The 24,591-nt window shown below is 50.0% G+C and overlaps 1 protein-coding gene across 4 annotated transcripts in view; it reads right to left on the bottom strand.

Moving 5' to 3' along the window:
- Positions 1–24,591, bottom strand: part of cyfip2 (cytoplasmic FMR1 interacting protein 2) — a 113,318-nt gene that overhangs the window by 6,366 nt on the left and 82,361 nt on the right. For 3 of the 4 annotated variants that reach the window (XM_063053094.1, XM_063053096.1, XM_063053095.1), the window contains exons 25-31: positions 18,989–19,079; positions 16,091–16,221; positions 14,646–14,718; positions 12,400–12,494; positions 11,531–11,569; positions 9,849–10,087; positions 623–770 (exon numbers count right to left, since the gene is read on the bottom strand). In XM_063053094.1, coding sequence (XP_062909164.1) covers positions 623–770; positions 9,849–10,087; positions 11,531–11,569; positions 12,400–12,494; positions 14,646–14,718; positions 16,091–16,221; positions 18,989–19,079 — 816 coding nt within the window. The remainder of the gene's footprint in view (positions 1–622; positions 771–9,848; positions 10,088–11,530; positions 11,570–12,399; positions 12,495–14,645; positions 14,719–16,090; positions 16,222–18,988; positions 19,080–24,591) is intronic. The other variant, XM_063053097.1, reaches the window with a different exon arrangement.

The raw sequence follows: 24,591 nt of genomic DNA, 5'->3' as shown, positions 1-24,591 counted from the left end.
TCTCATTGAAACTTGTCAAGTATTGAAAGGGCTGGATAGAGTGGATGTGGAGAGGGCTTTTCCTATAGTGGGAAAGTCTAGGACCATATGGCATAGCCTCAGAATAGAGGATCATCCATTTAGAACAGAGATGAGAAGGAATTTCTTTATCCAGAGGGTGGTGAATCTGTGGAATTCATTGCCACAGACAGCTGTGGAGGCCAAGTTATTGAATATATTTAAAGAGGAGCTGGATAAATTCTTGAGTCGTCAGGGTGTCAAAGGTTTCAAGGTAAAGGACAAATAATGGGTTGAGAGGGATAGTAAATCAGCCATGATGGTATAGTGGTGTAGATGTGATGGGCTGAATGGCATAATTCTGCTTTTGGATGGTGTGTGGGAAGGACTATGCAAGGAGCTGGATGAGGGGAGTGGGAGAGGCTATGGGCTGAGTTGAGGAGTACCAGCTGGGTGGGGAGGTGTGGAAAAAGTTCCTCTCACCCCTGGGAGCTCTGCCCAGAGTGGGGTGAGGGAAGATGAGGGGCAGTCGGAGGAGGGATGAAGGAGAGGAGGGGAGAGAGAGTGAGAGGAAGTATATGAGGACAACCCCATCCTGTTTGTTGAAGGGTGACGAGATACTTACCACATTTTTGATCATCTCGTCCTTGCCGTCCTGCCTCTGCACCTTCAGGAGGTGATAACAGAAATCGAACAGGTCGAATCTCCGTTGCTGTCCCAACAGCACCATGATAGAGCATCCCGCCCAGTTCAACCCGTCTCCAAAACACTGCCTGAGGGAAGGGAAACAGACAGGGGCATCAGATAGAGGGGATCCCCATAAACACCACCCATTCTCCAAAGACAGACAGAAGGAGATCCCCAAAACACTCCCCCCACTCCCCAAGGTCAGGGACATCCCCGGAATCACCCCCAACTCCCCAAGGTCAGACAGAGGGACATCCCCAGAAACAGCCCCCGACTCCCCAAGGTCAGGGACATCCCCAGAAACACCCCCCGACTCCCCAAGGTCAGACAGAGGGACATCCCCAGAAACACCCCCCGACTCCCCAAGGTCACAGACATCCCCAGAATCACTCCTGACTCCCCAAGGTCAGACAGAGGGACATCCCCAGAAACACCCCCCGACTCCCCAAGGTCAGACAGAGGGACATCCCCAGAAACACCCCCCGACTCCCCAAGGTCAGGGACATCCCCAGAAACACCCCCCGACTCCCCAAGGTCAGACAGAGGGACATCCCCAGAAACAGCCCCCGACTCCCCAAGGTCAGGGACATCCCCAGAAACACCCCCCGACTCCCCAAGGTCAGACAGAGGGACATCCCCAGAAACACCCCCCGACTCCCCAAGGTCACAGACATCCCCAGAATCACTCCTGACTCCCCAAGGTCAGACAGAGGGACATCCCCAGAAACACCCCCCGACTCCCCAAGGTCAGGGACATCCCCAGAATCACCCCCAACTCCCCAAGGTCAGACAGAGGGATATCACTAGAAACACCCTCCCTCCCTAACATCCCACAAGACATAGGACCAGAATTAGGCCATTCAGCCCATCTAGTCTGCTCCATCATAGCTGATCCCGGATCCCACTCAACCTCATACACCTGCCTTCTCACCATATCCTTTGATGACCCGACCAACCAACGATCAAATTCGCCTTAAGCATACCCACGGACTCGGCCTCTACCACAGTCTGTGGCAGAGCTTTCCACAGATTCACTACCCTCTGGCTAAAAAGTTCCTCTTTACCTCTGTTCTAAAGGTTGCCTCTCAAGCACTCCCAGAAGCTCTTCCCCCTCCCTCCCCAACATCCCCAGAAACACTCCCCCTCCCTCCTCAATGTCAGGATGGTGGGAGAGCGCCATAGTTGCACCGTGCATGGCATGACGCTATTACGGCTTGGGGCGCAGGAGTTCGGAGCTCAATTCCGGTGTTTTCACATTCTCCCCATGACAGTTTCCTCCAGGTGCTCCGGTTTCCTCCCACAGTCCAAAGACATACCAGTTAGTAGGTTAATTGGTCATTGGAACTTGTCCCGTGATTAGGTTCGTGTTAAATCGGTAGGTTGCTGGGTGTTGTGGTTCTTTAGGCTAGAAGTACCTGATTAGTCAGGGCACCGATGGTTTACGGGGAGCAGGCAGCAGAATGGAGTAGGGAGGGGTAATAACTCAGACATGGTGGAATGGTGGAGCATCCTCAGTGGGCTGAATGGCCTCATCCTGCTTCTACATCTTATGATTGGAAAGGTTTTAAAAAACCAAGGCAATTTAAAAAGCCATTAGGGGAGAAAAGATTAAATATGAAGGTCAGCTACTCTATAATATAAAAGAGGACTCCAAATGCTTTTTCAGATATATAAAGAGTAAAACAGAGACCAGAGTTGATATCAGACCACTGGAAATGATGCTGGAGAGGTAGTAATGGCGGACAAAAAAAAGCCAATGGACTTAATAAGTATCTTGCATCACTCTTCACGAGCAGAATTCCAGAGATGCGAGTGTCGGGGGCAGAAGTGAGTGTAGTTGCTATTACAAAGGAGAAGATGCTTGGGTAAGTAAAAGCTCTGAAGCAGGGGTTCCCAAGCTGGGGCCCACAGACCTCTCAGTTAATGGTGAAGCTCCATGGCATAAAAAAAAGGTTGAGAACTCCTGGACTGTAGATAAGTCATCTGGACCAGATGGACTGCGCCCCAGGGTTCTGAAAGAGGTAGCTGAAGAGTTTGTAGAGGTATTAGTAATGATCTTTCAAGAATCAGTAGATTCTGGCATGATTCCGGAAGACTGGAAAATTGCAAATGTTACGCCACTCTTCAAGAAGGGAGAGAGGTAGAAGAAAGGAAATTATAGGCCAGTTAGACTGACTTCACTGGTTGGGAAGATGTTGGAGTTAATAGTTGAGATGAGATTTCGGCGTACTTGGAAGCACATGATAAAACAGGCCAAAGTCAGCTTGGTTTCCTTAAGGGGAAATCTGTTGGAATTCTTTGAGGAAATAATAAGCAGGATAGACAAAGGAGAGTCAGTGGAAGTTGTTTACTTGGAGCTTCAGAAGGCCTTTGACAAGGTGAAGCTGCTTAAAAAGGTAAGAGCCTTTTTTACAGGCAAGTTTTACAGGAAAGACACCTGTGGTCCCCACCGGACACTCAGCTCACTCACCTGTGGTCCCCACCGGACACTCAGCTCTCACCTGTGGTCCCCACCGGACACTCAGCTCACTCACCTGTGGTCCCCACCGGACACTCAGCTCTCACCAGTGGTCCCCACCGGACACTCAGCTCTCACCTGTGGCCCCCACCGGACACTCAGCTCTCACCTGTGGTCCCCACCGGACACTCAGCTCACTCACCTGTGGTCCCCACCGGACACTCAGCTCTCACTTGTGGTCCCCACCGGACACTCAGCTCTCACCTGTGGTCCCCACCGGACACTCAGCTCACTCACCTGTGGTCCCCCCGGACACTCAGCTCTCACCTGTGGTCCCCCCGGACACTCAGCTCTCATCTGTGGTCTCCCCGGACACTCAGCTCACTCACCTGTGGCTCCCACCGGACACTCAGCTCTCACCTGTGGTCCCCCCGGACACTCAGCTCACTCACTGTGGCCCCCACCGGACACTCAGCTCTCACCTGTGGTCCCCCCGGACACTCAGCTCACTCACCTGTGGCTCCCACCGGACACTCAGCTCTCACCTCTGGTCCCCCCGGACACTCAGCTCACTCACTGTGGTCCCCACTGGACACTCAGCTCACTCACCTGTGGCTCCCACCGGACACTCAGCTCTCACCCGTGGTCCCCCCGGACACTCAGCTCACTCACCTGTGGCTCCCACCGGACACTCAGCTCTCACCTGTGGTCCCCCCGGACACTCAGCTCACTCACCTGTGGTCCCCACCGGTCACTCAGCTCTCACCTGTGGTCCCCACCGGACACTCAGCTCTTACCTGTGGTCCCCCCGGACACTCAGCTCTCACCTGTGGTCCCCACCGGACACTCAGCTCTCACCTGTGGTCCCCCCGGACACTCAGCTCTCACCTGTGGTCCCCACTGGACACTCAGCTCACTCACCTGTGGCTCCCCACCGGACACTCAGCTCTCACCTGTGGTCCCCCCGGACACTCAGCTCACTCACCTGTGGTTCCCCCCGGACACTCAGCTCTCACCTGTGGTACCCACTGGACACTCAGCTCTCACCTGTGGTCCCCACCGGACACTCAGCTCTCACCTGTGGTCCCCCCGGACACTCAGCTCACTCATCTGTGGCCCCCACCGGACACTCAGCTCTCACCAGTGGTCCCCACCGGACACTCAGCTCTCACCTGTGGCCCCCACCGGACACTCAGCTCTCACCTGTGGTCCCCCCGGACACTCAGCTCTCACCTGTGGTCCCACCGGACACTCAGCTCTCACCTGTGGTCCCCCCGGACACTCAGCTCTCACCTGTGGTCCCACCAGACACGCAGCTCACTCACCTGTGGCTCCAAGTAGCAGTCTGCATATGACAGCAGCCACTCCCCGGTACAGCACTTCGACAGGTGGGCTAAACCAGGCGAGGGTAGCGTTGACCTCGTACCCCAGTGAGATAGAAACAAGCCTGTGAAGTCAGCTCAGGCAGACAGGGCGGATGAGATCTACAGTGAGATCCAACGGCCAGGAAGACGGTTCTACAACGTCTCATGGAGAGCGAAGGGCACGACTGGGCACAGAAAAAGTCACGGCCATCCACTGCAACCGAGGAAGGCCCCAAATATGACACTTGTTCGTACCACTGGACCTGAGGCTGAGAGAGTGGAACTGCCCCAATACGATGGTTTTTCCACTTTGAAAACAGAGGTTTCCTATCATTATCAGACATGATGGACAACCACCAGGCCAGACTAGCATGGATAGAAGACTGGCTGAGCGGCAGGAAACAAAAAATACGAATAGTGGAGACGGGGCTTTTCTGGGGGACATTGCCGGATTGCTTTTTTCCCACATTGTATGTTAATGATTTGGATGACAGAGTTGATGCCTTGTAGCCAAGTTTGCAGAGGATATAAACATAGCTGGAGGGGCAGGTAGTGCTGGGAGAGCGGAGAGGCTGCAGAAGGACTTAGACAGATTTGGAGAATGGGCAAAGAAGTGGCAGATAGAATACAGTGTCGGGAAGTGTGTGGTCATGCACTTTGGCAGAAGGAATAAAGGCATAGACTATTTTCTAAATGGGAAGAAAATTCAAGACTCAAAGGTGCAAAGAGATTTGGGATTCCTCATGCGGGATTCCCGAAAGGACGACTTGCAGGTTGAGTCAATGGTGAGGACGGTCAATACAATGTTAGCATTCGTTTTGAGAAGACTGGAATACAAAGGCAAGGATGTAACGTTGAGTCTGTGGTGAGTTTCACTTGGAGTGTTGTGAGCAGGCCACCTTTACGGTATGGTGAGAAGGTTTATCTAGGAAAGGATGTGCCGACATTGGAGAAGGCCCAGAGGAGGGTGACCAGAAAGATTCTGGGAATGAAAGGGTTAATATATGAGGAGCATTTGATGGCTTTGGGCCTGTACCCACTGGAGTTTGGAAGAACGAGGGGGATCTTAGAAACATAGACAACGATACATGTCCTTCGGCCCACAATGCTGTGCCGAACACGTACTCACTTTGGAAGTTACCAAGGGTTATCCATAGCCCTCTGTTTTTCTAAGCTCCATGTACCTATCCAGAAGTCTCCTAAAACACCCTATTGTATCCTCCTCCATCACCATCGCTGATATTCCACACACTTACCACTGTTATGTGCCCCTAGGGTTCCTTTTTGCTGTGGACTGTCACTTTAAGGCACAAGAGAGAACAGAGACTAACTTTTGGATTTCTGCTGAGAGAGAGAGCGGCGGAGTCTGACGTTCAGCTCATGTTTACACTTTTACAAGGACACTGACTACTGCTGTCAGCTTCTGGGCTGCCATGGAAAGAGAAAGAGAGAGATAGCGAGAGAGGGGGAGAGAAACGAGCAGCTCGTGAGTCGTCATGGTGACCAAGGGCGGCGTTATGCAATGGGCAGCTGGTGCTCATGCTGAGATAAATACAAGGTCAGCTGGTTGTTAGACACACACAGTTTCGGAGACTGGATGAGCTTTGTTGTGCCCACAGAAGAGTGGGTCTTTGGAGGATCGATCCGGAGAATCGATCAGTGGCTCTCGCAGTGTGGAAAAGGTGTGACTTGTGGGAAGTTATCAGTGTGTCCAACCCTTGCCTGGATTAATAACTTTACCACAGAAGACGGTCTCCTTTTTGTGGTCACATTTGGTGACTTTAAAGGATGAGAAGAGGGGAGGGGAAGGTTTGAAACAGAAGAAACCTAGTAACAAAGATGTCACTGTTTGGACTCTCTCCTCTGTAGCCCGTAAGGGTGAGTTTGAGTTGTATTCGAATACGAAGGTGTGACAGTCACGTAGTTAATCCACAGGAGTGGGTTCTCTGGTGAGGGGAGTACCTTTGTGAATACCACTTGTGTGGTACCCATGTCTGGGTGTGGTAGTTCACTGAAGAAAGGCAGCCCTGTGGCAAATCACTGTTGGAATTACTTCGTATGTCGTGGAACTGGATAAGTGGCCGTCACGTTGTGTGTTTGGGGTAACCGTGTGGAATCTACCACTGTGTCGACCCCTGCCTAGGTGGTGGTTCCCTTGAAGAGGGTGCCCTTTGTGATAAGCTACTGTTGGTGATAATCCATACATGGCAAGTATGCTGTGGCCACCACTTTGGGATGACCCGTAGCTGAATTTGGGTGCGGTACCACTTGTGTTCAAAGGATATTAGTTGAAGATCACTGTCGGTGATATTTCATGTGTGGAGTGGAACAACTTCTGAGATAAAACCTACTACTATTGTTATCTTGTATTGCTGTCATGGAATCTGTGGAATATCGCCGTAATTGCCTTCTCACAACATTTGCCTTTTGGATTACAAATATCTCTCATTAATTAACCTGAGCATTGAACTGAACTGTCTTACCTACCATCATAAACCTGTATCCATTTACCTCCTAAGTTCTGAAGCAGCTTGGCTTTTATATATCTATTTCCACTTTTGCTAACCTGTTTGATTTATCTAGTTATATATTACTATATTGTGTAGTTACTAATAAAAATAGCATTAGTTAACACCAATACCAGTCTTCAGGTGTGTTTCATTTCTGCTGGTTCTTTAACCCATTACGGGGTACGTAACACCATTCTCTATGTAAAAAAACTTATCCCTGACATCTCCTCTGTACCTTCTTCCAAGCACTTTAAAACTGTGCCCTCTCATGTTAGCCATTTCAGCCCTGGGAAAAAGCCTCTGACTATCCACATGATCAATGTCTCTCACTATCTACCAGGTCACCTCTCATCCTCCGTCACTCCAAGGAGAAAAGGCTGAGTTCACTCAACCTATTCTCATAAGGCATGCTCCCCAATCCAGGCAACTTCCTTGTAAATCTCCTCTGCACCCTTTCTATGGTTTCCACATACTTCCTGTAGTGAGGCAAACAGAACTGAGCACAGTACTCTAAATGGGGTCTGACCAGGGCCCTATATAGCTGCAACATTACCTCTCGGCCCTTAAACTCAATCCCATGGTTGATGAAGGCCAATACACCGTATGCCTTCTTAACCACACAGTAAACCTGCGCAGCAGCTTTGAGCGTCCTACAGACTCTGACCCCAAGATCCCTCTGAGCCTCCACACTGCCAAGAGTCTTACCATTAATACTATATTCTGTCATCATATTTGACCTACTAAAATGAACCACCTCACACTTATCTGGGTTGAACTCCATCTGCCACTTCTCAGTCCAGTTTTGCACCCTAACGATGTCCTGCTGTAATCTGACAGCCCTCCACACTATCCACAGCACCCCCAACCTTTGTGTCATCAGCAAATTTATTAACCCATCCCTCCTTACTTTCTCTATAGGCCTGGCATGGGATACCTTATCAAATGCCTTGCTGAAATCCATATACACTACATCTACTGCTCTACCTTCATCAATGTGTTTAGTCACATCCTCAAAAAATTCAATCAGGCTCGTAAGGCACAACCTGCCTTTGACAAAGCCATGCTGACTATTTCTAATCATATTATGCATCTCCAAATGTTCAAAAATCCTGCCTCTCAAGATCTTTTCCATCAACTTACCAACCACTGAAGTAAGACTCACTGTCTATAATTTCCTGAGCTATCTCTACTCCCTTTCTTGAATAAGGGAACAACATCTGCAACCCTCCGACCCTCCGGAAATTCTCCTGTCCCCATTGATGATGCAAAGATCATTGCCAGAGGCTCAGCGATCTCCTCCCTCGCCTCCCACAGTAGCCTGGGGTACAACTCATCTGGATCTGGAGCCTTATCCAACTTGATACTTTTCAAAAGCTCCAGCACATCCTTTTTCTTAATGTCTATATGCTCAAGCTTTTCAGTCCGCTGTAAGTCATCCCTACAGTCGTCAAGATCTTTTTCCGGAGTGAATGCTAAAGCAAACTATTCATTAAGTACCTCTGCTGTCTCCTCCGGCTCCATACACACCTTTCCATTGTCACACATGATTGGTTATATTCCCTCGTGTCTTATCCTCTTGCTCATTCTACTTGTAGAATGCCTTGGGGGCTTCCTTCATCCTGCTCGCCTTACAGTCTTCTGAATCTCAATGATCACCTAGTTCTTTGAACCCTTCGTAAGCTTTTCTTTTTTTCTTGACTCAATTTTCAACAGCCTTTGTACACCACGGTTCCCGTACCCTACCATCCTTTCCCTGTCTCATTGGAATGTACCTATGCAAAACGCCACACAAATATTCCCTGAACATTTGCCACATTTCTGCCATACATTTCCTGGGAACATCTATTCCCAATTTATGCTTCCAAGTTCCTGCCTGATCGCTTCATATTTTCCCTTACTCAAATTAAACAGTTTCCTAACTTGTCTGTTCCTATCCCTCTCTGATGCTGTGGTAAAGGAGATAGAATTGTGATCACTATCCCCAAAATGCTCTCCCACTGAGAGATCTGACACCTGACCAGGTTCATTTTCCAATACCAGATCAAGTACAGCCTCTCCTCTTGTAGGCTTATCTACATATTGTGTCAAGAAACCTTCCTGAACACACTTAACGAACTCCACCCCATCTAAACCCCTCATTCTCGGGAGATGCCAATCAATATTTGGGAAATTAAAACCTCCCACCATGACAACCCTGTTATCATTACACCTTTCCAGAATTTGTCTCCCTATCTGCTCCTCAATGTCCCTGTTACTATTGGGTGGTCTATAAAAAAACACTCAGTAGAGTTATAGACCCCTTCCTGTTCCTAACTTCCACCCACAGAGACTCCGTAGACAATCCCTCCATGACTTCCTCCTTTTCTGCAGCCGTGACACTCTCTCTGATCAGCAGTGCCACTTAATGAAATTTGATTCTTATTGAGATCTATGGAAAGTTGAAAGGGACATCCATTATTATGGAACATTGAGAGTGACGTCCATTTAGAACAGAAATGAGAGAAAATTCTTCAGCCAAAAGGTGTTGAATCTGTGGAATTCACTGCCATAAGCAGCTGTAGAGGCAAAATCATTGGGTATATCTGAAGGGGAGGTTGATAGGTTTTTGGTTAGTCTGAGCGTCAAAGGTTACAGGGAGAAGGAAGGAGAATGAGGGATGATAAATCAGCCGTGATGGAATGGCGGAGCAGACTCGATGGGCTAAAACACCAAATTTTGCTGCTCTGTCTAATGCTCTCAGCCATAGCCCCCAGGGTCATTGAGGGACCCTGGAAGAGCTGGGGTTAAGACAACAGATGCACATTCTCCACCTTCCCTCCTTAGGATACTCACTCGGCCGTAAACTCGTGTGTCCCGACGGGAATGCAGTAGACAAACTGCATGGCGCTCCAGAGGCGGTGAAACTCCACGCACTCGTCCACGTGCATGACCCCATTGGTGGCCGGAGGACCCTTCCACACAGGGTCCTGGAGATAGTTCCTGACGCGCGTCAAGATCACCTCGAACATGGAGAGGCCGCAGCACAGACGCTCCTTGGTCAGTAGGTCTCCCTCACGGGCTATGGCGATTTGCTGTCGGGACAGAAGTAGCCAGTGAGTGCCGGGAGAGGAAATGCGGTCACTGTCAGCATCGGCTGAACTGCGGTCTGCTGGCACCAACCCTGCATGTCCGACCGGTACGTCACCAGACATTTGCAAATTTCTACAGGTGTACAGTGGAGAGCATTCTAACTGGTTGCATCACCATCTGGTACAGAGGGGCTACTGCACAGGATCAGAAAAAGCTGCAGAAAGTTGTAAACTCAGCCAGCTCCGTCATGGACACCAGCCTCCCCAGCATCGAGGACAACTTCAAAAGGTGATGACTCAAAAAGGCAGCATCCAGCATTAAGGATGAGGTACAGGAGCCTGAAAACACACACTCAACGTTTCAGGAACAGCTTCTTCCCCTCCATCGTCAGAGTTCTGAATGGACATTGAACCCTTTCTCTCTCTTCTTGCACCACTTTTATATACAGCAACACACAAACTGCTGGAGAAATTCAGCAGGCCACGCAGCATCTATGGAAAAGAGTACAGTCGGACAGTAAGTGTATGTATATAAAATCAGGAGACCTGCTGAAGGGTCTCGGCCTGAAAAGTCGACAGTACTTTTTTCCATGGATGCTGCCTAGCCTGCTGAGTTCCTCCAGCATTTTGTGTGTGTTGCTCGGATTTCCAGCATCTGCAGATTTTCCCTTGTTTCTTATTGTAATTTATAGTTTTTTATTATTATGTATTGCAAAGTGGTACTGCCACAAAACAACAAATTTCACCATATGCCTGCGAGATTAAAGCTGATACTGATTGAATGACGAGTCCCTCACTCGTCTGCAGGGTGGTTGAGACTACCCACTCACCCTCTCACTGTCCCCTCCACAGGCATTGTTTCTGGCTGCCCCACACCGCGGCAGTAACATCCACCCTTCAAAACATGGCACACACTCACCCCTGGAGCCACTCCATATCACATTTGTACACAGACATGTCCTGACCACAATCTCCATCATTGTTCCACACTCACTGACCCTTACAGGGGGACGGTTCCACACACACACTGACCCTCACTGGGGACGGTCTGACACACACACTGACCCTCACTGGGGGATGGTCCCACACACACACTGACCCTCACAGGGGGACGGTCCCACACACACTCCCTGACCCTCACAGGGGACAGGACCTCATGCAGAGGGATGCCACGACCCCTCACCCTGCCAATACACACACACACTGACCCTCAGGGGGACAGGACCTCATGCAGAGGGGTACCATGACCCCTCACCCTGCCAATACACACACACACTGACCCTCACAGGGGGACGGTCCCACACACACACACTGACCCTCACTGGGGGACAGTCCCACACACACTGACCCTCAGGGGGACAGGACCTCATGCAGAGGGGTACCACGACCCCTCACCCTGCCAATACCTTGGCGAAGATGAACTAATGCTTCGATAGATTTACTTACACTGACTGGAAGATTCCCCTCCCATGGCAGCGATAGGTTCTGGGGGGGTAAAACAGTCTTCGTTTAGGACGGAAGCTCGTCAGAGGCCGGCGTTCTCTCCACTGCTCAGCCCCAGTGACAGCTTAGGCAGATTTCAAAGTACAAAGGTCGAGCTGTGCCCCCAGATGCTCAGGATGCAGGTGAGGGCTCACAGTCCATCGCCGGTGTCCCAGGGTCTTCACGGTCACAGCCAACCCCACTCCCCCGTCCCCACCCCTCATCCCATTCCCCTCCCTCGCGTCCAGGCTAAACAACATCCTGCCTTTGCATGGAGCCATCTACCTCCAAGGCAACAACACTGAGCAACGGGCGAGGAAGGGGGAGTGATCAACGGGGGTGGGCTGTCAGTTTCGGCCACACCATGTTCAGGGAGGAAAGGGGAAGAGAATGTGGGAGCCAGGGGGGAGGGGGTTGAGGGTTTGGGAGGGGGACGAGGGTGGGGTTTATCTCTGAACTGATGTCTGTCAGGGAGTGATGAAGGAGAAATGCTCCCCCCCCCCCCGGATGGTGTGGTGGTCAGGGAGGAAGGTGGGGGCCACATTCTACAGGCAGGGTGGGGTGGGGGGTTGCTTGACATGGTGATGGATGGGAGGGTTTGGGTGAGGTGGGTGTCGGAGGACGGTGGGTTGGGCAGATCGAGGGAAGTACAATGTCCGGTCAGGACGACGTGTCTGAAGAGTGACGCTGGACGCTGGGCCACAGGAGAGGGTCCCGGCCGTGGCTGACCCCTGCGGGTGGGGAAGTGGTCCAGCTGACTCCGGTAGGGTCTCTGAGCTGATGGGAAGGGGGTGATATTTGAGGATGGGATGGGGAGAGCAGGAAACTCTTACCTGTGGGGTGCCAAGTCTCTCGATCAGAGGCACCAGGTGTAGGGGGGCGTACTTTGCCTCCAGTCGCTTCATCCTCACCTCTAGACGCTCTCCCTCTGTCAACAAAATACAGGGTTAGGCCCTGACACATGTATACATACACACACACACCCCCCCATATATACACACAGACACACGCACACATGAACATCCATACACACACGCACTAACACATGTTCTTACACACACCTGCACAAAAACTCTGACACACGTCTACACACACATATGCACAACCACACAGATACAAGTCCACACATACCCATAGTCTCAGACACACACACACACTCCCCACACACATACCCATGTCCATACACATAGACATAGACACACACACACACACACACACACACACACACATAGACACACGCACGCACGCAGGGCAGCACCAGAGACACATACTGTCTCTCAGTGAGGTCACTGTGAACAGATCTTCTCAGCCACGTCCACTGCAAGGGTCAACTGGGAGAAGAGCACGGGCCTCTTGGTGGGCTGGAGGGGTTGAAGCCATTCGCATGGAGCACCACGCACCTCCTCTTCTTGGGGGTCTACCTGAGCTCGACGGAGGAGGCCTGGCCGGCGAACTGGTGGGATTTAGAGATGAAGATCTCTGCTCGTCCAGGACACTGGTTGGGCCTCATTCGTGTGATCTCGTACCGGGGAAGGGTACGGGCTGTCTGCATTGGTCCCACCCACGGCGTTTGTGTCCAGGACCCAGAGGAGGCTGCTGAACTTCTTCTGGGGAAACAGGAGGCATCGGGTCTCTGCAGCGGTGCCAAGTCTTCCAATTGCGGAGGGTGCTCAGACCTTGGTGAGTGTGTGCACCCAGCTGGTGACTCTCCACCGGGGGCCCTGCAGAGGTACCTGTACCATGACAACCCTCCGAGTGACAAGCGCTGGCGGCTCTCCACCGGGGGCCCTGCAGAGATACCTGTACCGTGACCGCCCTCCGAGTGACAAGCGCTGGCGGCTCTCCACCAGGGACCCTGCAGGGATACCTGTACCGTGACCGCCCTCCGAGTGACAAGCACTGGCGACTCTCCACCAGGGACCCTGCAGAGATACCTGTACCGTGACCGCCCACCAATTGACAAGCGCTGGTGACTCTCCACCAGGGACCCTGCAGGGATACCTGTACCGTGACCGCCCTCCGAGTGACAAGCGCTGGCGGTGCACATTCTCTGCTGGGGTCCCTGCCTGCAGGAGAGCACGCGAATCTCAGCAGAAGACATCAGCCGTGTCGCTCTGAGGGACCGACCCCGCTTCTACCGGGAACTGTGGAGAGTTTGGGGTCTGGCCTCGTCAGGGCCGGGTGCTCCTGCTCCATTGGGGAACGATGCTCTGGCTGCTGGGGCACTGGTCCCATTCCGAGTACAGTGGGTGTCGAGGGGGCTTGGGGAAGTGGCCAGGTTCCGACTGCACCGACACCCAATGTGCCCATTGGACCGGGAGACCACGTGGGAGAGGGTCCCGCACATTGTGAGCCATTTCGTGGGGTTGCCCACCTTGCAGTTCTGTGACGCTCTGAAACGCTTCTTGTATTGACCCCTGTTCACCTCCCACTTCCCCGCCTTCGTCTGCCGAGTGGACTCGCCTTGGCGGTCCGTGTTACCATCTGGCGAGGAGGAGGTCCCCAGTGGAAGTCCCTTTACACACGGGTGCTTCCACTGTACTTGGGGCCTGGGGTGGAAGGTGTTGCTTCGGGCAGTCCCCGTACAACAGGTTCTGAGCAGGTTCACCAACACCCCGTCCGTCTGTCCACGCGTACACGGAAGGTGAGAGGTTGCAGCCGCTCTGAGTTTCTCAGAGAGCTGCTGCTGAGGTTCTGGCTGCACTTGAGTCCAGCGCTCCTCATATACGGGCACCCAGTTTGCAAGGGGGTGGGGTGTGAGGACGATCTCCTGGTGGGCTTGGTCCTGGGCCTGGCCAAGATGGTCATTCACGGGTCTCGGGGGCGAAGGTGGAGGGCGCTGCCCGGGTCGACTGCCTGCCGCTTTTCCGAGGATACGTTGGTGCCCAGCTGTCCTTGGAGAGGGAGCACACAGTCGCGGCGGGCACATTGGGGGATGTCCATGAGTGGTGGTTTCCCCGCGGTATAGACTTCTTTATTGACGGTAGTAACTATATTTTAGTCTCAATATACTTACTGTCTTGTAAATATTGAATGTCTGTACCTTGTGTATATGTGTAGTTTTGTGAAAAAAGCTAACCTTTAATGTAGACCCTGGGTAGAATGTTCTGGAAGGGTGCCGCATGCAGAAGGTCACAGACTTCTTCCTGAGACTGTAAAGCAGAGGAGATATCAGCGCGGTCAGGGGTCAGATTGTGAAGGAGCTTCACCCTCACACACCAGCCCATCACTCCCCATTCAGCTCATCTTGCCCGATCCTCCATTCAGCAGGGACTGCACCAGTCTTTACCTTGGTGCCCCTTTCTGAGGGACACCGTCCCCATTCAATACCCAGAAACTTCCCCAGCCCCACTGACTCCACGGCTGACACTTTCGTTTGACAACTCGTCAGGCTCGCCACATGAGAGGAGGTTCATGAGAACGATCCGAGGAATGAAGGGGTTAACGTAAGAGGAACATTTGTATTCTCACTTGGTCAAGTCTTTATTGACCCTATCATATGGACCCTTTAAGTTGTCCATAGGGTTTACATGGCAAGTTGCCCTTTCTTCTCCATAGATACAGCTACAGCCCAGGCTGGGACCCGGACGGATTCGAACTCAGGATCGAAGTCCAGTGCTGATGCCACTGGACCACCAGCTGGCCCGGTATTCGCTACTAGAGTGTAAAAGAATGAGGGGTAAAATCTCATTGAAACCTGTGAATATTGACAGGTCTGGATAGAGTGGATGGAAAAATAGGGAATATTGACAGGTCTGGATAGAGTGGATGTGGAGAGGATGCTTCCTATGGTGGGAGAGCCTAGGACCAGAGGGCACAGCCTCAAAATAGAGGGACATCCATTTAGAACAGCGATGAGGAGGAATTTCTTTAGTCAGAGGGCAGTGTATCTGTGGAATTCATTGTCACGGACAGCTATGGGGGCCAGGTCATTAAGAATACTTAAAGCAAAGATTAATAAGTCCTTGATGAGTCAGGGTACAAAGGTTACAGGGAGAAGGCAGTAGAATGGGGTAGAGGGATAATAAATCAGCCATGATGGAATGGTGGAGCAGATCTGACGGGCTGAATGGTCTAATTCTGGCTTCAGTATCTTATGGTTTGATGCACTCCTGTTCCTCAGGGTGAGGCTGCCAGTTTGGGACTTAGGAATATTTTCTCTCTGCTTTCACCATTATTCCCAGAATCTGGTTGCCTCTTGCATGGAATGTTCTGTCCCTGGCCCTACGGCCCCTCATTCCACGCCATTCCTTTCCTTTTTGGAAATAGCCAGGTGCTGGACTGACCCCTGGACTCTATCTCAGCCCCACTATGAGACCTGAGACTGTAAGGCAGAGGAGATATCAGCGTGGTCAGGGCTCGGACTGTGAAGGAGCTTCACCCTCACACACCATCCCATCATCCCCCGAAGGCCATTTGGCTCATCTTGCCCGTCCTCCATTCAGCAGGGACTGCGGCCGTTTTATAACCTCATGCCTCCTTCCAGAATGTTCCAGGGGTGTAATGAAACCAAGGGCAGCTTACCAAGGCTTGCTCAATGAGCAGACAGAAGAGGATGGCGTTGCCCACCTCTCTCAGACTCTGAAACACATCCGTTTTCAGCTCGGCGTACTCAATGATGTCCTTCAGCTGGTGGTGGAAGAATTCCAGGATTCCTGCAGGGCAAGAGCACAGGGCAGAGGTCACCACCCTCGGTCAGTCCCTGGGCAAAGCCCACCCTGTCTCACCACCCTCCTATTTCAGAAGCAGAATCAGGTCCAATATCACTGGCAAATGTATTGAAACAAAACCTGTAAATTACAGTACGAAACTATACATCAAAAACAGAGCATTCTGTGCAAAAAAAGAGAAAAAAATTCCAAGGTAGTGTTCATGGGTTCATTGTCCATTCAAAAATCTGATGGCAGAGGGAAAGAAGCTCTTCCTGACACATTGAATGTGTGTCTTTGTGATCTGTCTGTGTATCTCTGAGACTGTCCAGTCGTTTTGCGATCTGTCTGTATATCTCCGAGACTGTCCTGTCGTTTCATGATCTGTCTGTATATCTCCGAGACATCCAGTCGTTTTGTGATCTGTCTGTGTATCTCTGAGACTATCCAGTCATTCTGTGATCTGTCTGTATATCTCCGAGACTGTCCTGTCGTTTTGTGATCTGTCTGTATATCTCCGAGACTGTCCTGTCGTTTTGTGATCTGTCTGTATATCTCTGAGACTGTCCTGTCGTTTCATGATCTGTCTATCTCCGAGACATCCAGTCGTTTTGTGATCTGTCTGTATATCTCTGAGACTGTCCTGTCATTTTGTGATCTGTCTGTATATCTCCGAGACTGTCCTGTCGTTTTGTGATCTGTCTGTATATCCCCGAGACTGCCCTGTCGTTTTGTGATCTGTCTGTGTATCTCCGAGACTGCCCTGTCGTTTTGTGATCTGTCCGTGTATCCCCGAGAGTATCCAGTCATTTTGTGATCTGTCTGTATATCTCCGAGACTATCCTGTCGTTTTGTGATCTGTCTGTATATCCCCGAGACTGCCCTGTCGTTTTGTGATCTGTCTGTGTATCTCCGAGACTGTCTTGTCGTTTTGTGATCTGTCTGTGTATCTCCGAGACTGTCTTGTCGTTTTGTGATCTGTCCGTGTATCCCCGAGAGTATCCAGTCATTTTGTGAGCATTCTGTAAAACATCACTGTTAGGCACTGGCACTTCCTTGCTAACCATTGCAGATGGAGGTACAGTTTTGAGCTTGTTGATTGGAACTGAGGGTGATTGTGTTGAACGCGGTGCTGTAGTCAATAAACAGCAGCCTGATGTTGATATTACTATTGTCCTGTGACCCAAGGCTGAGTGGGTAGCCAGAGACTGCATCCAGTGTAGATGTATTGCGATGATCGGAAATCACAGTTGGCCCAGGTCCTTGCTGCTTTCGAAGCAGGTGGGAACCTCTAACTGCTGAAAGGCTGAAGATTTGCCTGAACATCTTCTCCATTTGGAAACAGAGCAGGAGCTCAGGAGGATGAATGGTGCCTAACAGCGGATCCTTTGCTTACATCTTCAGAAAAAGCTCTATTTCCGTCGATAATATCTCTATTTTTCCCTTTCAGGGTTCTTTTGAAAACCCTGACCTGGAGTTACACGCCGACTATGGTTCTTTGGGGGAATGGGACCCGCTGTCTGGGTGTTATGACTGGCCGTTATCCGACATGTCAAGGGCGTGGCCTAAGAGTTCAGCTCGCCTTCGGAGGCCGAGATCTCGGGGCTCTGGAGACAGGTGGATCTAAGGTCGGTGTCCGGGCAGGAGATCAGTGTGTTGAGGGGGATGGAAGATCTAAGGCTGTGTGCCCAGAGACCCGAGATCTTTGGGCACAGAGCTCAGAAAAAGTGACGCAATGGACTTTTAACATCGTAAACCAGTGAGTTGTTTGTTATGTCTCCCCTCTCGCTGTGAAATAGAGACACCTCTTCTCTCTTATTAGGAGGGGAGGGAGAGAGAGAGAGAGCCTGTGGTATGTTGAAGTCCAGGTGAACAAGTAGTCTTTGGAGTACTGCAAGTCTGTGTCTTTGCTGTTGCTTTGCTGCACGCTTGAGTGCTCGATGGCGGGTGCTGATGCTTTTTTATGCTGGTGGGGGGAGGGCAGATCGTTGCTTGCTGCCACTTACATGCGGGAGGGAGGGGAGCTGGTGGGGACTTTGGGGTTCTAACATTTAACTGTCATTCATTTGCTGGAGGCACTCTGTTTTTCGTGGATGTTTACAAAGAAAAAGCATTTCAGGCTGTATATTATATACATACATTTCTCTGACATTCAATGTACGTTTGAAACTTCGTTGGCATAGGTATTCAGAGTCCAACCAGGGTCACCATCAGGGCCTGATGGCTTGTGAGGGTTCACCCTTGTGATAGGTGCCCCTGGAAACAGCACCCATCACCGCGGGTGGTCTAGGGGAGAGGCCTCCAGCCTAACGTTTTCTGCACGGCACTGCAGTTTGAGGTGCTATACAAATGCAAATCTAACTGTACTTCCAAAAATCTCCAGCTCTCTAACACACAACCCCACCTCTGCCTCACCCTCTTCCTCGCACCCACCCACACTCTCGCAGTCCCACCCCTCTACATCACCAACACCCACCCACCCTCTCCCAAACACCCCTCTCCATCACCAAAATCCACCTACCCTCTGCCAAACACCCCTCTCTGTCACCAACACCCGCCCACCCTCTCCCAGATACCCCTCTCCGTCACCAACACCCACCCACCCTCTCCCAGACACCCCCAATGTCCAGCCCACCATTTATCCCATCATGCTGGCCCGGGTACACAGTCTGCCCACTCAGCATGAGGGAATATGAGGCTCGATGACAATGGGGTGGGGTCTCTCACCCAGCTCTCACCTCCAGCACCCTACCTTCCTACACGAGGCACTAACCTGGAGAGCCGTACTCGTGCCGGGGCAGACGACAGATCTTGGGCATCACTTCAATGAGGGTCTTCACGTACTGCAGGATGGTGCCCTGCAGCTGGAGATAGCAGGAAGAGACACAAGGCATCAAGCATGTCCCTCCCTTCCCCAAAACCAGCCACTCCCACCCACACACTTCTCAAACCCAGGAGCCAGGGCGCCTGATCTTTGGATCCAGGATATGCCATCTTTCATGGGCACTAGCCTCCCGGCATCGAGACATCTTCAAGAGGCAGTGACACAAGAAGGCGGTATCCATCATGAAGGACACTCATCACCCAGGATATGTCCTCTTCTCATTGATGTACTGACATCGGAGAGGGTTCAGAGGAGGCTCACAAGAATGATCCCGGGAATGAAAGTGTCTTCATCTGAGTAGTGATTGATGTTTTCGAGCCTGTACTCACTGGAATTTAGAAGAATGAGGGTGAATCTCATTGAAACCTATGAAAGGCCATGGAGGTGGAGAGGATGTTTCCTTTGGTGGGCGAGTCTAGGATCAAAGGGCACAGCCTCAAAATAGAGGGTGGGACATCCATCCAGAACAAAGATGAGGAGGAATTTCTTTAGCCAGAGGTTGATAGCTTCTTGATTAGACAAGGCGTCAAACGTTATGCGGAGAAGGCAGGAGAATGAGGTTGGGAGGGAAATGAATCAGCCATGATGGAATGGCAGAGCAGACTCAACGGGCCGATTGGCCTGGTTCTATTCCGATGTCTTATGGTCTGATGTTATGACCTACCATCAAGGATTTTGTACAGATCCTGCAGACACAAATTCTGTGATTCAGGAACAACTTCTTCCCCTCCAGCACCAGATTTCGGGATGGTCCATGAACACATAGAACATAGAAATTTACAGCACTTACAGGCCCTTCAGCCCACAATGTTGTGCCGAACATGAAACTCTAGAAACTGCCCCTAGAATTTCCCTAGCACATAGCACTCATATTTTGAAGCTCCATGTACCTATCTAAGAGGCTCTGAAAGGACCCTATTTTATCTGCTTCCACCACGGCTGCCGGCAGCCCATTCTACACACCCACCACTCTCTGTGCAAAAAACTTACCCCTGATATATGCCCGGTACCTATTTTCAAGCACCTTAAAACTGTGCCCTCTCATGCTAGCCATTTCAGCCTGGGAAAAAGCCTCTGACTATCCACACAATCAATGCTCCTCATCATCTTATACACCTCTGTCAGGTCACCTCTCATCCTCCTTCGCTCCAAGGAGAAAAGGCCAAGTAACCTCAACCTATTCTCATGAGGTACACTCTCCAATCCTGGCAACATCCTTGTAAACCTCCTCTGCACTCTTTCTATAGTATCCACATCCTTCCTGCAGTGAGGTGACCAGAACTGAACACAGAACTCCAAGTGGGGTCTGATCAAGGTCTTATATAGTCGTAACACTACCTCATGGCTCTTGAACTCAATCCCACAACTGATGAAGGCCAACACACCATACGCCTTCTTAACAAAACTTTCAACCTGTGATGCAGCTTTGAGTGTCCTATTGACATGGACCCCAAGATCTCTCAGATCGTCCACACTGCCAAGAGTCTTTACCATTTATATTATATTCTGTCTTCAAATTCAACCTACCAAAATGAACCACTTTACACTTATCTGGGTTGAAGTCCACCTGCCAATTCTCAGCCCAGTTCTGTATACTATCGATGTCCCGCTTTAACCTCTGACAACCCTCCAGACTATCCACAACACCCCCAACCTTCATGTCACCAGCAAACTTACTAATCCACTCTTCTACTTCTTCACCCAGGTCATTTATAAAAATCACAAAGAGAAGGGGGGTCCCAGGATAGATCCTTGCGGAACACCGAACTCCATGCAGAATATGACCCGTCTACAACCACCCTTTGCCTTCTGGGGACAAGCCAATTCTGGATCGACAAAGCAAGGTCTCCTTGGATCCCATGCCTCCTTACTTTTTGAAGGAGCCTTGCATGGGGAACCTTATTAAATAAGACCATAAGATATAGGAGCAGAAGTAGGCCATTCTGTCCATTGGCTCTGCAACACCATTCAATCATGGGCTGATCCAATTCATTCAGCCATCCCCACTCCCCTTCCTTCTCCCCATACCCTTTGATGCCCTGGCTAATCAACAACCTATCTATCTCTGCCTTAAATACACCCAATGATTTGGCCTCCACAGCCACTTGTGGCAACAAATTCCACATATTTACCACCCTCTGACTAAATTAATTTTTCTGCATCTGTTCTAAATGGACGTCCTTCAATCCTGAAATTGTTCCCTCTTGTCCTAGAATCCCCTACCATTGGAAATAACTTTGCCATATCTAATCTGTTCAGGCGTTTTAACATTCAGAATAATTCTATGAGATCACCCCTCATTCTCCTGAACTTCAGGGAATACAACCCAAGAGCTGCCAGACGTTCCATTATACAGTAACCTGGAATCATTTTTGTGACTCTTCTCTGAACCCTCTCCAATATCAGTATATCCTTTCTAAAATAAGGTGCCCAAAACTGCACACAATACTCCAAGTGTGGTCCCACGAGTGCCTTATAGAGCCTCAACATCACATCCCTGCTCTTATATTCTATACCTCTAGAAATGAATGCCAACATTGCATTCGCCTTCTTCACCTCCGACTCAACCTGGAGGTTAACCTTTAGGAGATCCCTTTGCATCTGTGCATTTTGAATTCTCTCCCCATCTAAATAACAGTCTGCCCATTTATTTCTTCCACCAAAGTGCATGACCATACACTTTCCAACAATATATTTCATTAACCATTTCCTGCCCATTCCCCAAAACTGTCTAAGTCTCCCTGCAGGCTCTCTGTTTCCTCAACACGACCCGCTCCTCCAGCTGTCTTTGTATCATCTGCAAATCTAGCCACAAATCCATTAATACTGCAGTCCAAATCATTGACATATTTGCCTTACTGAAATCCACATACACTACATCTACTGCTCTACCTTCATCAATGTGTTTAGTTACATCCTCAAAAAATTCAATCAGGCTCGTAAGGCACAACCTGCCTTTGACAAAGCCATGATGACTATCCCTAATCAGATTATGTCTCTCCAAAAGCTCATAAATCCTACCTCTCAGGATCTTCTCCAACAACTTGCCCAACACTGAAGTAAGACTCACTGGTCTATAATGTCTTGGGTTATCTCTACTCCCTTTCTTGAACAAGGGAACAACATTTGCAGCCCTCCAATCCTCCAGTACTTCTCCCTTCCCTATTGATGACACAAAGATCATCACAAGAGACCATAAGACAAAGGAGCAGAAGTTCGCCATTCGGCCCATCAAGTCTGCTCCGCCATTTTATCATGAGCTGATCCATTCTCCCATTTAGTCCCACTGCCCCGCCTTCTCACCATAACCTTTGATGCCCTGGCTACTCAGATACCTATCAATCTCTGCCTTAAATACACCCAATGACTTGGCCTCCACTGCCGCCTGTGGCAACAAATTCCATAGATTCACCACCCTCTGGCTAAAAAAATTTCTTCGCATCTCTGTTCTGAATGGGCACCCTTCAATCCTTAAGTCATGCCCTCTCGTACTGGACTCCCCCATCATGGGAAACAACTTTGTCTCATCCACTCTGTCCATGCCTTTCAACATTCGAAATGTTTCTGTGAGGTCCCCCCTCATTCTTCTAAACTCCAAGGAATACAGTCCAAGAGCGGACAAACGTTCCTCATACATTAACCCTCTCATTCCCGGAATCATTCTAGTGAAACTTCTCCGTACCCTTTCCAACGTCAGCACATCCTTTCTTAAATAAGGAGACCCAAACTGCCCACAGTACCCCAAGTGAGGTCTTACCAGCGCCTTATAGACCTCAACATCACATCCCTGCTCCTATACTATATTCCTCTAGAAATGAATGCCAACATTGCATTCGCCTTCTTCACCACCGACTCAACCTGGAGGTTAACCTTAAGGGTATCCTGCACGAGGACTCCCAAGTCCCGTTGCATCTCAGAACTTTGAATTCTCTCCCCATTTAAATAATAGTCTGCCCATTTATCTCTTCTGCCAAAGTGCATAACCATACACTTTCCAACATTGTATTTCATTTCCCACTTCCTTGCCCATTCTTCCAATCTATCCAAGTCTCTCTGCAGACTCTCCGTTTCCTCAGCACTACCGGCCCCTCCACCTATCTTTGTATCATCGGCAAACTTAGCCACAAAGCCATCTATTCCATAAACCAAATCGTTGATGTACAATGTAAAAAGAAGTGGCCCCAACACGGACCCCTGTGGAACACCACTGGTAACCAGCAGCCAACCAGAATAGGATCCCTTTATTCCCACTCTCTGTTTCCTGCCAATCAGCCAGCGCTCTATCCACGTATGTAACTTTCCCGTAATTCCATGGGCTCTTATCTTGTTAGGTAGCCTCATGTGTGGCACCTTTTCAAACGCCTTCTGAAAATCCGAATATACAACATCCACTGCATCTCCCTTGTCTAGCCTACTTGTAATTTCCTCAAAAAATTGTAATAGGTTTGTCAGGCAGGATTTTTCTTTAAGGAAACCATGCTGAGTTCTGCCTATCTTGTCATATGCCTCCAGGTACTCTGTAACCTCATCCTTGACAATCAACTCCAACAACTTCTCAACCACCAATGTCAAGCTAACAGGTCTATAATTTCCTTTTTGCTTCCTTGCCCCCTTCTTAAATAGCGGAGTGACATTTGCAATCTTCCAGTCCTCCAGAACCTATCAACTTTTGAAAGATCATCGCTAATGCCTCCGCAATCTCCACAGTTACTTCCTTCAGAACACAAGGGGGCAGTCCATCTGGTCCGGGAGATTTATCGACCTTTAGACTATTCAGCTTCCTGAGTACTTTCTCTGTTGTAATTGTGACTGTGCACACTTCTCTTCCCTGCCACCCTTGAGTGTCCGGTATACTGCTGATGTCTTCCTCAGTGAAGACTGATGCAAAATACTAGTTCAGTTCCTCCGCCATCTCTTTATCTCCCATTACAATTTCTCCAGCATCATTTACTATCAGTCCTATATCTACTCTCAGAGGTTTAGAGGTTTAGCAATCTCCTCCCTCGCTTCCCACCGTAGCCTGGGGTATATTTCACCCAGTCCTGGTGACTTATCTAACTTAATGCTTTTCAAAACCTCCAGCACATCTTCTTTCTTAATGTCTATATGCTCAAGTGTTTCAGTCTGCTGTGAGTCATCCCCACAATTGCCAAGGTCTATTTCCCTGGTGAATACTGAAACAAAGTATTCATTAAGTACCTCCGCTATCTCCTCCGACTCCATGCACACACTTCCACTGTCGCACCTAATTGGGTCTATTCTCACTCGGCTCAGCCTCTTGCTTTTGTAGAATGCCTTGGGGTTTTCCTTAATACTGCTTGCCAAGGCCTTCTCATGTTCCCTTCTGGCTCTCCTAATTCCATTCTTAAGCTCCTTCCTGGCAACCTTGTAAGAGCTTGGAAAAAGCTCAGACTTTTAACACCGTAAATCAGCGAGTTGTTTGTTATGTCTCTGCTCTCGCTGTGAAACGGAGACTTCTCTTTTTCCCTTAT

This window comes from Mobula hypostoma, chromosome 7, assembly GCF_963921235.1.
Source record: "Mobula hypostoma chromosome 7, sMobHyp1.1, whole genome shotgun sequence".
Lineage (NCBI taxonomy): Eukaryota > Metazoa > Chordata > Chondrichthyes > Myliobatiformes > Myliobatidae > Mobula > Mobula hypostoma.
The sequence above is the reverse complement of the archived record's forward strand: the minus strand, read 5'-3'. Positions and strand labels throughout refer to the sequence as shown.